Below are 15,175 nucleotides of genomic sequence, written 5' to 3'. Positions count from 1 at the left end.
CATCAAGAAAACAAGGCAATTCATTTACGAATGACTTCAATATCTTGTTAAAGCAGTTTAAAGAAAGTTACGGAACGTAACAGGTGACACACTAAAAGGTTTCGGCCGACAGAATGAAGATATAGCACATCAAGTAATTAGGTATCCTTCGGGCCACTCTTCTTTGCCGCCTCTGCCGCGGCCTTCTCTGCCTCAATCTCGGCAACATATTCATCGATTTCAGTCTCCTCGAGTTGCCGAAGGCCGTCCTTCTTTGTCATCACTGCAATCTCAATGTTCTTCCCACCACTCTCGACAACCTGAAAGGTTTTGTCAGCTATTAGTGCTTGCAGAACGGAAACAAAATTGGAAGGATACACTGAAATTATAGTGCACATCATATGTTCTGATGTTCATAACTTCGTTTTTTCTTTGACAAATAGTAAAGGATAAAGTTAGTGTCAAGGAGACGAGAGAAAAGATCAAGCAATTCCATTAGGATCCTGCAACCTAAACACCAACCTAGCATAGATAAATCAATGCTGACAGTCAAATTGCAACTAAATACCATCCCTACAAAGAATCTAGATGCGGGACATTATAGGTTCTAGTACTACACATACAAAATTCAGTATGTATGCTTGGTACAACCGCACAAGTTCCAGATCCATGAAGTTCAATTGGTGAATAATGGCCCGACACACTCATGGAAACAAATGGCAGCAGAGAACCGTTATTCAGAAATGTTGCAAAAGTTAAAGCACAGATGTAACCTATATTGCACACAAATATGGCAAACGATACAAACTGGTCTCGCTGACTCAGCAAATAAAGAAGTACTCCCTCTGTAAAGAAATATAAGAGCGTTTAGATCACTATAAGGTTAACATCGTTCCTCAAGATTCTGCTATATAAAGAAAATTCAATAAAATACTCACTAAATTTGGGGCTATGCACACATACTCTCTTGATACAGAGCATAAGCCAGAGGATGGGCCACAGACATCTAACAATTGCATGATAGACTTCCGAGTTGCATAACATCCATGAGACAGGAGTAGATAGAAAGTCCCATGTTTGTTGGGGCTATGCGTATATACTCTCAACTTAAGTTGTAATTTTCTTAATAGAATGGAGTGAATCAGACAATGGTAATTCAATATTCACAGAGGCCTAAGCAAGCTTCTCGGCACAACTAAAAGGAGCTGCACCAGGAGTAGCTATGTAAATGCCTCATCATAAGTACCTGTCACAATTCCTCATTTTCACCTCCATTCCACTAAACTAAGATTGCTCCATAAAGAAAACTACCACATATATGAGTGGCAAGCAAGGCCTTTTGTTCACTCAGCAGCCAACACCCACCAGTACTTTTCAGCATCTGTTTGGGGAGTCTGCCACTCAGTTGCTACTTTAGTTTGAAGCTATACTCCCATTGTGGCATGAGATCAAGTAAATCCAAGTATGTAAGAGAATAAAGAGATTCTACAATATTTCCAAAGGCACCTCAAATACTGTGTGCTTGATAAATCAATCCTTGCTATACAGAATGGAGTGAATCAGACAATGGTAATTCAGTATTCACAGAGGCCTAAGCAAGCTTCTCGGCACAACTAAAAGGAGCTGCACCAGGAGTAGCTATGTAAATGCCTCGTCATAAGTACCTGTCACAATTCCTCATTTTCATCTCCATTCCACCAGATGTAAGATTGCCACGGCAAAGAAAACTACCACACCTATGAGTGGCAAGCAAGGCCTTACAGTTCACTCAGTACACCCCAGTGCTTTTAAGCATTAGTTTGGCATGCCTGCTGTCCAGTTGCTATTAACTTTAACTTGAAGCAATACTCATATTGTGGCATGAAAAAGATAAAGCAAATCCTTAGTTGAGTAATGAAAGTATAAACTATTTCATTCACTGTCATATTTCCAAAGGCAACTCAAATACTTGTGCACTTAATCAGTATATCCAGTTAGCTGAACACATTTACCGCTAACGAGCTACTTGCGCTGGATCTTGCTAGGAACACCAGCATCAGAAATAATCAGAGCAACCATGTAGTGCAAATTGAGGTCTATTCTGTTGCATAAAACTAAAGAGAGGCAAGTGCAGCACAAATACCTCTAGCAGAGCACGGATGGTGAGCTTGATGGTCTCCTTGCCGGAGGTGTCCTTGTAGTTCTTCTCCAGGAACTCCCTCATGGAGTTGGAGTTCCTCCCTGTGGCGTTGGCCTTCCAGGCGGAGAAGGTGCCGGAGGGGTCGGTCTGGTACAGGGCGGGCTTATCCGTGTATGGATCGAAGCCGACGATGAGGGTGGAGAGGCCGAAGGGGCGTACCCCACCGCTCTGGGTGTACTTCTGCTGCAGGCCGGCGATGTAGCGAGTGATGTACTCGACGGTGACGGGGTCCTCGACGGTGAGGCGGTGGCTCTGGCACTCGACGCGGGCGCGGTTGATGAGCACCCGCGCGTCCGCCTTGAGCCCCGCGCACGCCAGCGCGACGTGCGTGTCCAGGCTCGCGATCTTGCGCACCGACCTGCGGAGCCGGCGAGATGAGATCTGCGGGCCGGAAGGCGAGGGGGAGCGAGGGGGGGAAGGGGGATTCGCTGGTACCTGGAGTCCTGGAGCTTGGGGGTGGACTTCTTCTCGACACCGAGGACGACGGTGTCGGTGCCGCGGACGCCGACGGCGGCGTTGCCCTTGCGGACGGCCTCGAGGGCGTACTCGACCTGGAAGAGGTGGCCGTCGGGGGAGAAGACGGTGATCGCGCGGTCGTAGCGGGCCATCGCCGGCGGCCGGTCGCGGAGGCTTAGGGTTTGTTTTGGGCTTCCCGGGCGGCGGAGGCGGTCGTGTCGTGCCTTGGCTGGGTTGCTCGATTGTGTGCGCGCAGGCAAGCTCGGCGGCTTTGGGGAGAAGTGGTGTTTCGGGCTGGGCTTCGGTGGTGTTTACTTGGGAAAGAAGAAGAAGGCCTACGTGTGATGGTATGGGCCGATTGCTTTATTGCCTCAGAAAAAAAAGGTCTTCCGATCGCTTTATTGCCTCCCAAAAAAATCTGCCGAAATCAGTATAATTAAAAAGAAAGGGTGTCAATTGCAAAGGTCATTCTCACATTTTCTGATGACAAATTGTGCATCACGACACTTGTTGCAACACGGGTATTTCTTCCACGTACGGAATGTACGCGTGGGTTTTTCGTGTTTTCTAGAGAGATTTATCCTTTCAAAACAACATATTCTTGAATCGTGTGTCTAAATCACGATAAGTGTTCATCGTTGCATTCTTTGTGTCGATATCTTTAAAACTAGATTACATATTGAAGGTTTGGATGAACATCTTTTTTTCAAACTAACATGTGCTTCCAACCAACACGTGAACTAACTTGTGCTCCCGCCTAATATTAACCTGTACTCCCACTGTCCCATATAGTATTAACTCGTGCGCCTAACACGAAGCAGAAAATTATGTTTCCACGTGAGGTGCATTGTATCCACGGAAACCCAATAAAACGAGGGAAACCAATAATAATAATAATAATAATAATAATAATAATAATAATAAGGGTTTTTATCATTTATGCCATTCATTGCTTTTACTCAGTTTTGCCATTAAGAATTTCAACTGCTCAAAAATACCACGCTTCGTTAGACGCATCCTCAAAAATGCCACTAGACACCATTATTGTCAGCTCAAATCTCGTTTTCATGTTATAATGACCAAAATTCCTATAGACCAACATGTCAGTTCTCCCTCTATCTCACTACAATAAAGTGTGGGTCCCACTTGATCCAACAGCGTTTTTATTTTACTCTAAAATTATTTGGTTACTTACTCCTGACAAATGAGGTCCATACTTATCATTGTGAGATGGACAGAGCTGACATGTGGGTATAGGAGAATTTTTGTCATATAACATTGTCAAACGTGTTTGACCTCACAATGATGATGTGTAATGGTATTTTTGAGCAAACATCTAATGAAAAGATGGCATTTTTTAGATATCTAATGGCATTTTTGAGCAAGTATCTCAGAGCATCTCCAACAGCCGCGCTAAACAAGCGTCGCGCCGCAAATTTGGCCATTTTAGCGCGCGCGCAACCCGACGGGTGGCTCCAGCAGGCGCGCAATAACCGTGCGCGCGGTATAAGGAGTTGGGGGCGCGGTTGGATTCGCTATCTTGCGCGGCGTATTTAGGGCGCCCGCTTCCGCGCGCGGCACACTCGAGCGCTCACGCCGCACTCTCTCCTCTCCGCCTCCTACGCCCCGCGCGCACCGGCGCCGGCGAACTGCACCCATGGACGCACGCGCCGGCACCCTGCTCACCCCATCTTATAGCCGCGACCCCTCCACCGTTGTCGCCGCCGCCGCAAACCCTAGTGCGGGTGGCGTTGGCCTTGCCTCCGCCGGAGCTCCTCCGACCATCGGCCTCGCGCGCGGCCTCTTCATGCCGCCGCGGATGACCTTGGCGGCGGGTGGCGGCGCGCCGGCGCTGACTCAAGCCGCCGCCCCCTCCTCGAAGCTCCCCAATGCGGCGCGACCAAAGAAGGGCAAGACATCGGCGAAGAAGAACAAGGCGGCGGACGGCTCCGGCACCTCGAAGGCGAGGAGGAAGAAGCTTGCAGGGCGTGCGACGGGCGCGACGGCTACCGAAGCGCCGACGAGCTCACTTGTTGAGCCGGCGGCTGACGCGCGCAATGGGTGGCGGTGGCCTTGGCGCCATGGGTAGCATGGGTGGCTTCGGAGGTACCGTGGGCGGTTTAGGTGCCATGGGAGGCATGGGTGGCTTTGGAGCACCCCCGGACTCTAAGGCCGCCATGGGAGGCATGAGTTTTGCTTCTCTCATGGGAGGCATGGGTGCACCTCCGGCCGTCATGGGCGAAATGTCTTTTGATGTGCCTCCTCACACACAAATCCATGAAGATCCGTTGAAGATCTTCCAACACCGTCGGAGCTTCACGTGATGCGGTGCGCGATGAGGAGAGGGAGGAAGATTCATCTTCGGAGGCGGAAGAATCGTCTTCTGAAGATGAGGACGAAGACGAGGACGAGGATTGATGTGTCTTTCATTTGTGTCTTGAACTTGGTTTGCATTTTGAACTTGGTTGGATGAACTTGTGGGCATGAACTTTTATTCATCAACTTGTTTGTGTGAAATTTTATATGTCATGTTCATTGCATTTTGAATATTTCAAATTTATTTTGTGTTCAAAATGCAATATATGCAATGCCCCGGCGAGTCGCGCGCGCTGCTAGAGCGGCGCGCGCGCTGCATTTTAGCGCGGCTGTTGGAGCCAGCGCAGGCGGCCGCGCAAAACCAGGCGAACGATGCGCGACAAACTATTTTTTAGCGCGTGGCGCGAAGCGGCTGTTGGAGATGCTCTCAAAAAAATGATGATATTTTTGAGCAGTTGTAATTTCTAATGACAAAACTGAGTAGTGAGACGCAACTAATGGCATAAATGATAAAACCCTAATAATAACTAGAGAAATTTACGCAAAATCTGTAAACTTAATAAAAAAATCCAAAAAAACTAGTAAAAAGATTACTGTGGAGGTGAGCGCCCTATGTGGCGACAGATGAACGCACCACGTGGCGTGGTCGCGCGCTCACACCCAGGAAAGTGCCCCTTGGGGGTACCCCTAATTTCGCTGCTTTGTAAGTAAATATAAAACAAATATAATGGGCCCATTCAGATCTCATCTAGCTCGAACTCCATGCATGAAGCCAGTTTGAACGCTCTAACTTTGTGGAGCTGGAATCCATCCTTTGCAAGAGGCCTAGTGCAATATTTTTGAAGCTAGTCTTTTCTCGTGATTTCAAATCCACTATGTTGTTGTACAAACAACTTTTTTTCAACCGGACAACCTCCTTTCCATTAACCGCTCAACAGAAAGATGACAACATCAATCTAGTTTTACAACCAAGCATCATTCACGACCACAGAAATACCAGGAAACTAGGAAAGAGGGAGCGCGTTGGGACACTGTCATGAAATCTGCTATAGAAGATCAACCTCGAAGCATCTATCATGGGGCAAAAACCTTATACCACCACACCTACCAAACTAATAAGGCAATCACACATCAAAATGGTAAATTTGAAGGCCCTAGAGGCAATAATAAAGTTGTTATTTTATATTATATTTCCTTATTCATGATAAAGGTTTATTATTCATGCTATAATTATATTGATCGTTAACTTAAATACATGTGTGAATACAGAAATAAATATTGTGTCCCTAGTAAACTTCTACTAGACTAGCTCGTTGATCAAAGATGGTTAAAGTTTTCTAACCATAGACATGTGTTGTCATTTGATAATGGGGTCACATCATTAGGAAAATGATGTGATGGACAAGACCCATCCATTAGCTTAGCATATTGATGGTTCAGTTTATTGATATTGCCTTTTCAATGTCAAATACTTATTCCTTCGACTATGAGATTATACAACTCTCGAATACCGGAGGAATACCTTGTGTGCTATCAAACGTCACAACGTAACTGGGTGATTATAAAGATGTTCTATAGGTATCTCCGAAGGTGTTTGTTGAGTTGGCATAGATCGAGATTAGGATTTGTCACTCCGAGTACCGGAGAGGTATCTCTGGGCCCTCTCGGTAATACACATTATAAGCTTGCAAGCAAATGACTAAGGAGTTAGTCACAAGGTGATATATTATGGAACGAGTAAAGAGACTTCACTGGTACGCGTCGGTGATACAAACGGTTTTAACCCCTTTCCGCGATGACATTTGGAACCGTCGCCTAGTGAGTGACGGCGATAGGGGGGGTCCTTCCCACACGACCCAGAAAGGCAGAAACCGCCGGGGAGATAGGGACCCTACAGTACTCCTACTCGTTTGTGCTCGCATTGCCATCATAGTCGGTATTCTGTGGTGCTACATTTACGATGCGCGGCCCATCACAAACGGTTCACTATTATAGAACGTGTATGATAAGCATACAATCACACACATTCGCTTTTCTCAAATCATATGCGATAACTAATTAAGAAGATTAGCTAATCGTCATACGACTGTCCGACAGGATTACAAAACGTCGGACCATCGTAACATCGTCATACACGACAACTATCGCACACACTATTCTATGATGCAACATTTACGATGCATATTTCATCAGAAACAATTCATGGTTGCGAATCGTGTACGATAAGGCAACTAACACAAACGTTTAGTTTGCCCGCATCGTTTGTGATATTGTTTGACATTGCACATGCTTTGCAAAAGGCAATTGTGTGCATGCTTGCACATGTTTCCTCTCTATGAACCGTCTCAGATTATGATGTATATCGCAAACGTTTGTGTTTTACCAACCGTGTGTGCCGTAACGACCTGGAGAGCATAATTTCACCGTAATTTAATTGCTGCTATTTCAAATTGTACCGGATTTGAATTTGAATTTGAATCTATGCTACAACTTTATTCATATCCATCAGGTTCAAACAACCAATGCATTATTCGATTCATAGGTACATATGTTCAAAAATTACATAAGAACCAAATAAAGAATGATGAACCACAATTGTATACTTGTAATATTAAAGATGGTAAAGAAAGAGGCGAAATACATTCTGGTTGCTGAACAAGGTGAATCAAAATGCCCATATTGTGCCCTCCTCCATGCAGAAGGCATGCACGACTCTAGTCCAACCCCTTATGATGGCCGACCGCCCATCCTTCACGGTCTTCATAAAAACATCTAGATAATCATCGTATTCTGGTAGAAATACTTTAACCTTTGCATGCCTACCAATTATGTAGTTTGCGAGGTAATCTTGAGTAAAATATTTTGGCAACCACTGCAAAGGAAAAAAGATTCAGACATTGTCATCTAGCACAACTCATTATGGGCAGTAAAAAGAAGACTGTAGAGTTCTTACTTACCATCCTGCAGGTCGTTGTTATCTTGGATAAAGTGTAAACAAAAAGTTTAATTGCATCTTTGGACCATTTTACTAACAATCTTTATCATCTTCCTCACTTGATGCTGGTTCATCGATATTTCATTGCCCCATACGCAGAAAGGGTCGAAGCGCGGATCTTTACCAATGACATATGTACCTAAAAGCACCAAGTTAATATTAGAAGCTAAACAACAATTGCACAATGATGTAGTACAACACTCTTTTATAATATCTTATAACATCCAATATACTCACATATTAGATGAATAAACATCTTATATTATGGGTCGGAAGGAGTTTAGTGCATTATTACAAATTATCGGCTGATTAACTGCTGTTGTATCCATGGGTTACAGTTAGTTTGAGCTAGTTTGGGCTCAAATAGCCCTAAAATATATCTAAACATGGGGGCTAGTTTGAGCTAGTTGCATCTATAACCCACCCAAAAAAATATCCAACCCAAGAGGTGCTAACTGGAGCTAGTTCTCCTAGTGCATTTATTGTCAATCTAACCCTGTCATTCAAACAATTGTATGGATGGAGTTAGTTCAGGGTTAGTCATGAGCTAGAAACTAACTCTAACCTCTAGCTAAGTTGAGTATCCAAATAGGGTCGTGTTGTTGTTGTTGTTGTTGTTGTTGTTGTTGTTGTTGTTGTTGTTGTTGTTGTTGTTGTTGTTGTTATTGTTGTTGTTGTTGTTGTTGTTGTTGTCGTCGTTGTTGTTGTTGTTGTTGCTGTTGTTGCTGCTACTCTTCTACGTATATCTAGACATCATCAAAACATTAATGTAACACACTTCCTTGTTGCTATGTAGCCTAGGATTGCATATTTAGACATTAAGTACAGTGCATGTTGCTATGTAGCCTCAGATATATTACATATGGCCCTAGTTAACCTAACGATAAATGGGTTGCAGATATATCCAGCTAAAAGTCGGATTCACCGATTAGTCCCTTATCAGCCCTCGGCCTATATGGTACCAACTACCGATATCCTGAACAGTGAGCATATATAAGCCATGGGATGAAACTAACCTCGATGGAAAACAACAGTCGTTCCCAAAATTGTCCTGTGGAGGTACATCGAGAAGCATGTTAAGCATAACAGGCTAAACATCAACCAAAATTATCCATGACAGACAAAATAATCTCCAAAAGATAGCTTCAGTGTGCAGGTTTAAGCACGCTAGTAAAGCAAAACAAGTGGAAAGGTGTGTTAACTGCAACAGGCCTAACATTCAACAACAAGCAAATATAGTCATTCAAACTGGTATTGTGCCGGTCTAAGTACACTGGTTATTGTTAAAAAAATAGAAAGGCGTGTTAACTACAAGATGCAGCAACCAAATGTAGTCATTCATAGTGGTATTGTTGAAACTGGTACTGATGAAATTGAACTGCACAGTTCATACTTGCACATATAGAACATCATGTTGTGAATAAACGAAATGAACAAGGCATACTATGAACAACCAAATATAGCATTTGAAACTGGACATATGCTAACTACAAACAACCAAACAATCAAAAAACTTTAAAAGAGGCATATGCTAGCTATAACAGGCTTAACAGCAAGCAAATATATGCATCCCTATTGGTATGTTTAAAACTAGATTGATGAAATGTACTGCACAGTAAATAATTGCACATATAGAGCATCACATTGTGAACAACTGAAAAAACAAGGCATACTGCAAACAACCAGATATAGCAATTAAAACTGGACATATTCTCACTACACTACAAAAGGGACTCGACAAAACAAATCATGGGTTTCTCCATGTGAAGAGGCACGACAAAACAAATCATGGGTTTCCTCACTTGTCACAGATGGGCTTGTTCCCGTGGTAAGAGCACGGACCCTGGATGCGCTCCATGTTGACGCAGATGGGCTCCTTCCCCTTGGAAGAGCACGGCTATAGGGTGCCCTCCCCGATATCGCAGACGGGCGCTTTTCCCTTGGAAGAGTAGATGGGCTCTTTCCCCTTGGAAGAGACGGAGAGGGTGCCCTCCTCGTGGTCATCGTCGATGAGGTCTCACTTGGAAGCTGTGGATCCCAAGCCAGCAGCACAGAACGTGTCCTTCAGAAATGACAAAAGGGGCTCAATGGCGATGTAGGATGGCAAATTGTTGATAGCGAGCCAGAGGAGATCAGCGGCGGGGCCATGGATGAGATCGACGGCGGTTGAACCCGAGGGGTTGGGGGTGGGCCACTTAACCCGTGACATAGCCCGCCTCAAGCCGTTGCTGCCGATGACTGATACGTCTCCGTCGTATCTATAATTTTTGATTGTTCCATGCCAATATTCTACAACTTTCATATACTTTTGGCAACTTTTTATACTATTTTGGGACTAACATATTGATCCAGTGCCCAGCGCCAGTTCCTGTTTGTTGCATGTTTTTTGTTTCGCAGAAAATCCATATCAAACGGAGTCCAAACGGGATAAAAACCGACGGAGATTTTTTTGAAATATATGTGAATTTTGGGAAGTGAAATCAACGCGAGACGATGCTCGAGGGCCCACGAGGCAGGGGGGCACCCCTGACCCTCGTGGACACCCCGTAAGGTGGTTGGTGCCGTTCTTTCGCCGCAAGAAAGCTAATATGTGGATAAAAATCATGTCCAAAATTCAGCCCAATCGGAGTTACAGATCTCTGGGAATATAAAAAACGGTGAAAGGGCAGAATCTGGAACGCAGAAACAGAGAGACAGATCCAATCTCGGAGGGGCTCTCGCCCCTCCCATGCTATGGAGGCCATGGACCAGAGGGGAAACCCTTCTCCCATCTATGGAGAAGGTCAAGGAAGAAGAATAAGAAGGGGGGCTCTCTCCCCCTCTCTCCCAGTGGCCCCGGAACGCCGCCGGGGCCATCATCATTGCCGCAATCTACACCAACAACTTCACGGCCCTCATTACCAACTCTTCCCCCCCTCTATGCAGAGGTGTAACCCCTCTTTTACCCGTTGTAATCTCTACTTAAACATGATGCTCAATGCTATATATTATTTTCCAATGATGTATGGCTATCCTATGATGTTTGAGTAGATCCGTTTTGTCCTATGGGTTAATTGATGATCGTGATTGGTTTGAGTTGCATGTTTTATTATTGGTGATGTCCTATGGTACTCTCCCTGTCGCGCAAGCTTGAGGGATCCCCGCTGTAGGGTTTGCAATATGTTCATGATTTGCTTATGGTGGGTGGCGTGAGTGATAGAAACACAGACCCGAGTAAGTAGGTTGTTTGCATATGGGAATAAAGAGGACTTGATGCCTTATAACGCTATGGTTGGGTTTTACCTTAATGATCTTTAGTAGTTGCAGATGCTTGCTAGAGTTCCAATCATAAGTGCATATGATCCAAGAAGAGAAAGTATGTTAGCCTATATGCCTCTCCCTCAAATAAAATTGCAATAATGATTACCGGTCTAGTTATCGATTGCCTAGGGACAAATAACTTTCTTGTGACAAAAAGCTCTCTACTAAACCTAACTTAGTTGTGTATTTATCTAACAACCACTAATTTTTATTCATGTGCTCTTTATTATCTTGCAAACCTATCCAACAACACCTACAAAGTACTTCCAGTTTCATACTTGTTCTAGGTAAAGCGAACGTCAAGCGTGCGTAGAGTTGCATTGGTGGTCGATAGAACTTGAGGGAATATTTGTTCTACCTTTAGCTCCTCGTTGGGTTCGACACTCTTACTTATCGAAATAGGCTACAATTGATCCCCTATACTTGTGGGTTATCAAGACCTTTTTCTGGCGCCGTTGCCGGGGAGTTATAGCGTGGGGTGAATATTGTCGTGTTTGCTTGTTTGCTTTATCACTAAGTAATTTTTATTTGTTGTTCTAAGTTGTTCTCTATCTTTAGTTATGGATATAGAACACGAAATACCAAAAAAATTAGGTTTACTTTCTACTCATGGAGATGGGGAACCTCCTAAAACCCTCGATGCTCATTATGTGAAAGATATTATGTCCTACTTTGATAATACTGAGAAAACCCCGTTCAACTTTATAATGGGAGTAACGTTGGATCAACGTGAATACTTTAGGTATTATCACTTGACTCAAAAAGGGAAACTATTATGGGATCAAATTTATATGTTGCATTGGTATGCTCGGCAACTATGCTTGAGATATGATTATACTTGTTGCTCTAGGATGAAGGCTCCACACCTTCCCTTTTTATGTGAATTTAATGATGATGAAACCTTGGCTTCTTATGCTAATGGTATATATGATTATTATGATGTGGAACAAATAGAAGAATTCGTTGCTTTTATGGGTGCTTATGAAATTGAATCTTTGTTTAAAGAGTTTGAAGATTTTGATGATTCAGTTTATAGACCTGAAAATTTAGCTATCCTTAAATATTTCTATGAGAGTTATAAATACAATTATGATATTGATGAATTTATTGAGAAAGTCTCCGCTGTCCAAGAAGAGACTAATAATTTGCAGGAGTCTATGGAAGAAGAAATTGATGAAACTGTGAGCTCATTGGATGAAAAATATGATGAGGAGAGCGAAGAACAGAAGGAGGAAGAGCGGATTAGCTACCCGTGCCCACCTTCTAATGAGAGTAACTCTTCAACTCATACATTGTTTAATGGGAAAACTTTGTTTTTGCCACTCTAGTTTTTGCCAGCTTTGCTTATGCCACTCTAGAATTTGACATCTCACTTTTTCCACTCTTAGCTTTTGACAATACATCACAAATGCCATTCCATGGCAAAAATGATAATTTTTCATTTCACTTTTGCCACTCTTAGCTTTTTACATGTATCACAATTGCCACTCTAAATTTTTTGCTTTTGCCACGAAATGGCAAAAGTGATATATTGTCAAAAGCAAAGAGTGACAAGAGTGAAATGTCAAATTCTAGAGTGGCATAAGCAAAGTTGGCAAAAACTAGAGTGGCAGAAACAAAGTTTTCCCTTGTTTAATTTCCCTTCATGCTCACTGAAGGATGATTGCTATGATGATTGTTATGATCCCGTTGATTCTTTTGAAATATCCCTTTTTGATGATGCTTGCTATGCTTGTGGCCAAGATGTCAATATGAATTATGCTTATGGAGATGAACTTGCTATAGTTCCTTATGTTAAACATGAAATTTTTGCTATTGCACCCACGCATGATAGTCCTATTATCTATTTGAATTATCTCGACTACACTATATCGGAGAAGTTTGCACTTATTAAGGATTATATTGATGGGTTGCCTTTTACCATTGCACGTGATAATTTTGATGACTATAATATGCATGTGCTTGCTGCTCCTACTTGCAATTATTATGAGAGAGGAACTACAACTCCGCCTCTTTATGTTTCCAACACGATAGAATTGCAAGAAACTGCTCATGCTATGTATTGGCCTTTACTTGATGTGCATGAATTGTTCTTGTATGACATGCCGATGCATAGGAAGAGAGTTAGACTTCGTCATTGCTTGGTATATCTTACTTTGTGCTCACTACTAAATTACAAATCATTGTTGATTCAAATTGGCTTTGATATACCTTGGGATCCGGGTGGATTCATTACTTGAGCACTATATGCCTAGCTTAATGGCCTTAAAGAAAGCGCTGCCAGGGAGACAACCCGGAAGTTTTAGAGAGTCATTTATTTCTGTTGAGTGCTTTTGTATAGTTTAAAAACAAAAAAATAAAGAGGGAAACCCAAAACTTTTCAAAAAGGAAAGTGAAAGTGAGAGAGACAAGCATTGTTGAAGTGGGGGAGCTCCTTGAACTTTGTTCATGCTCACGGAAACTTTGTGAATCTTGATTACAGAAACTTTTCAACAAAAATAATTATCCCCTTGTACAATTTCATTGTATTATAAAAATAATGTGCCAAGATTTGCCTTTAGGATGTTTACATTGCTTGTTGGTTTGTGCGGTGCAGAACAGAAACTTTGGATGTAGTGCGCCCCTCCCATGCCATGGAGGCCATGGACCAGAGGGGAAACCCTTCTCCCATCTAGGGAGAAGGTCAAGGAAGAAGAAGAAGGGGGCTCTCTCGCCCTCTCTCCCGGTGGCGTCGGAACGCCGCCGGGGCCATCATCATTGCCACAATCTACACCAACAACTTCACCGCCCTCATCACCAACTCTTCCCCCTCCATGCAGAGGTGTAACCCCTCTTTTACCCGTTATAATCTCTACTTAAACATGATGCTCAACGCTATATATTATTTCCCAATGATGTATGTGTCGGATGTGGGGTTCTGGCAAACCCTTAAGGTTCGAACACCGGGGTGCGCGCGAAGTCTTTTCCTCCCACCGATCTACGCCCTAGCTCGCTAAGATCTCGCGGACGAACTTGATGAACTCGCAACACATAAAGACACAAGATTTATACTGGTTCGGGCCACCGTTGTGGTGTAATACCCTACTCCTGTGTGGTGGTGGTGGATTGCCTCTAGGGCTGATGATGAACAATACAAGGGGAAGAACATCCTCCTGAGGTTGAGGTGTTCTTGTGCTTGGTGTAAGTGCATCTAGTGCCACCCCTAGTTGGTTTTGGAGTATTGACGACAAACCTAGTTGAGGGACTAATGTGTTTGTGAGAATTGCAGGATAACATAGGTAGAAGTCCCTCATTTATTCGGTTTTCCTACCAGAGATGACCCCTAAAAATGTATGAAGACATTGAAGTCAAAGGTGGTATATGAAGATATTCACATTGAAGACTATGACAAGAGAAGACACCGCATGAAGCCTATGGAGCTCGAAGACTTAGATCTTTCGTAGTTCTTTTTCTTCTGTGTTGAGTCATAGGAACCACCGTACTGTTAAGTGGGGTCCAAGAGAACCAGTCAGGATGACTGAAGTGATGCTTAAACAAAACCTATGTCTTCGAGTGAAGACTTTGAGAGCGAATCTTGTCTAGAATCGGGCAAGTCAGCTTTGCTTGAAGCCCAAGTAAAGTTGCCGTGTGAGTTTGAAATCTGACCGTTGGAACACGTGTCAGTTCCTTAGTGACCTAGGGTCATTTTGGACAAATCAGGTCGGGTTGCCAAGTGGCTATAAATAGCCCACCCCCTACAACCATAAACGGTTGGCTGCTCAGATTTAGAGTACGGCTTTTGTCGTTTGAGAGCAACCCACCTCGAAGCCTTTGAGAGAGAATCCCTTGCGAGGATAAAGCCCTAACCACCGAGAGCCAAAGAGAATTAGGCATCACTTAAGTCTTCTTGTCTGTGTGATCTGAAGACTTATTACACTTGAGGACTGTGCATCCTCCAGCCGGTTAGGCGT

At 43.5% G+C, this 15,175-nt stretch overlaps 1 protein-coding gene across 1 annotated transcript; it reads right to left on the bottom strand.

Annotated features, from left to right (window-relative positions):
- Positions 1-2,908, bottom strand: LOC119302669 (proteasome subunit alpha type-7-B-like). Its single transcript, XM_037579715.1, has 3 exons — positions 2,594-2,908; positions 2,102-2,516; positions 1-299 (listed from the first exon to the last, which is right to left on the bottom strand). The coding sequence occupies exons 1-3, from the start codon at positions 2,764-2,766 to the stop codon at positions 138-140; spliced, it is 750 nt and encodes a 249-aa protein (XP_037435612.1). The 5' UTR covers positions 2,767-2,908; the 3' UTR covers positions 1-137.
- Positions 2,909-15,175: the final 12,267 nt, after the last annotated feature.

The sequence above is a fragment of the Triticum dicoccoides genome, chromosome 5A, assembly GCF_002162155.2.
Source record: "Triticum dicoccoides isolate Atlit2015 ecotype Zavitan chromosome 5A, WEW_v2.0, whole genome shotgun sequence".
Taxonomy (NCBI): Eukaryota; Viridiplantae; Streptophyta; class Magnoliopsida; order Poales; family Poaceae; genus Triticum; species Triticum dicoccoides.
Note: the sequence above shows the minus strand (reverse complement) of the source record. Positions and strands in the feature narration are given on the sequence as shown.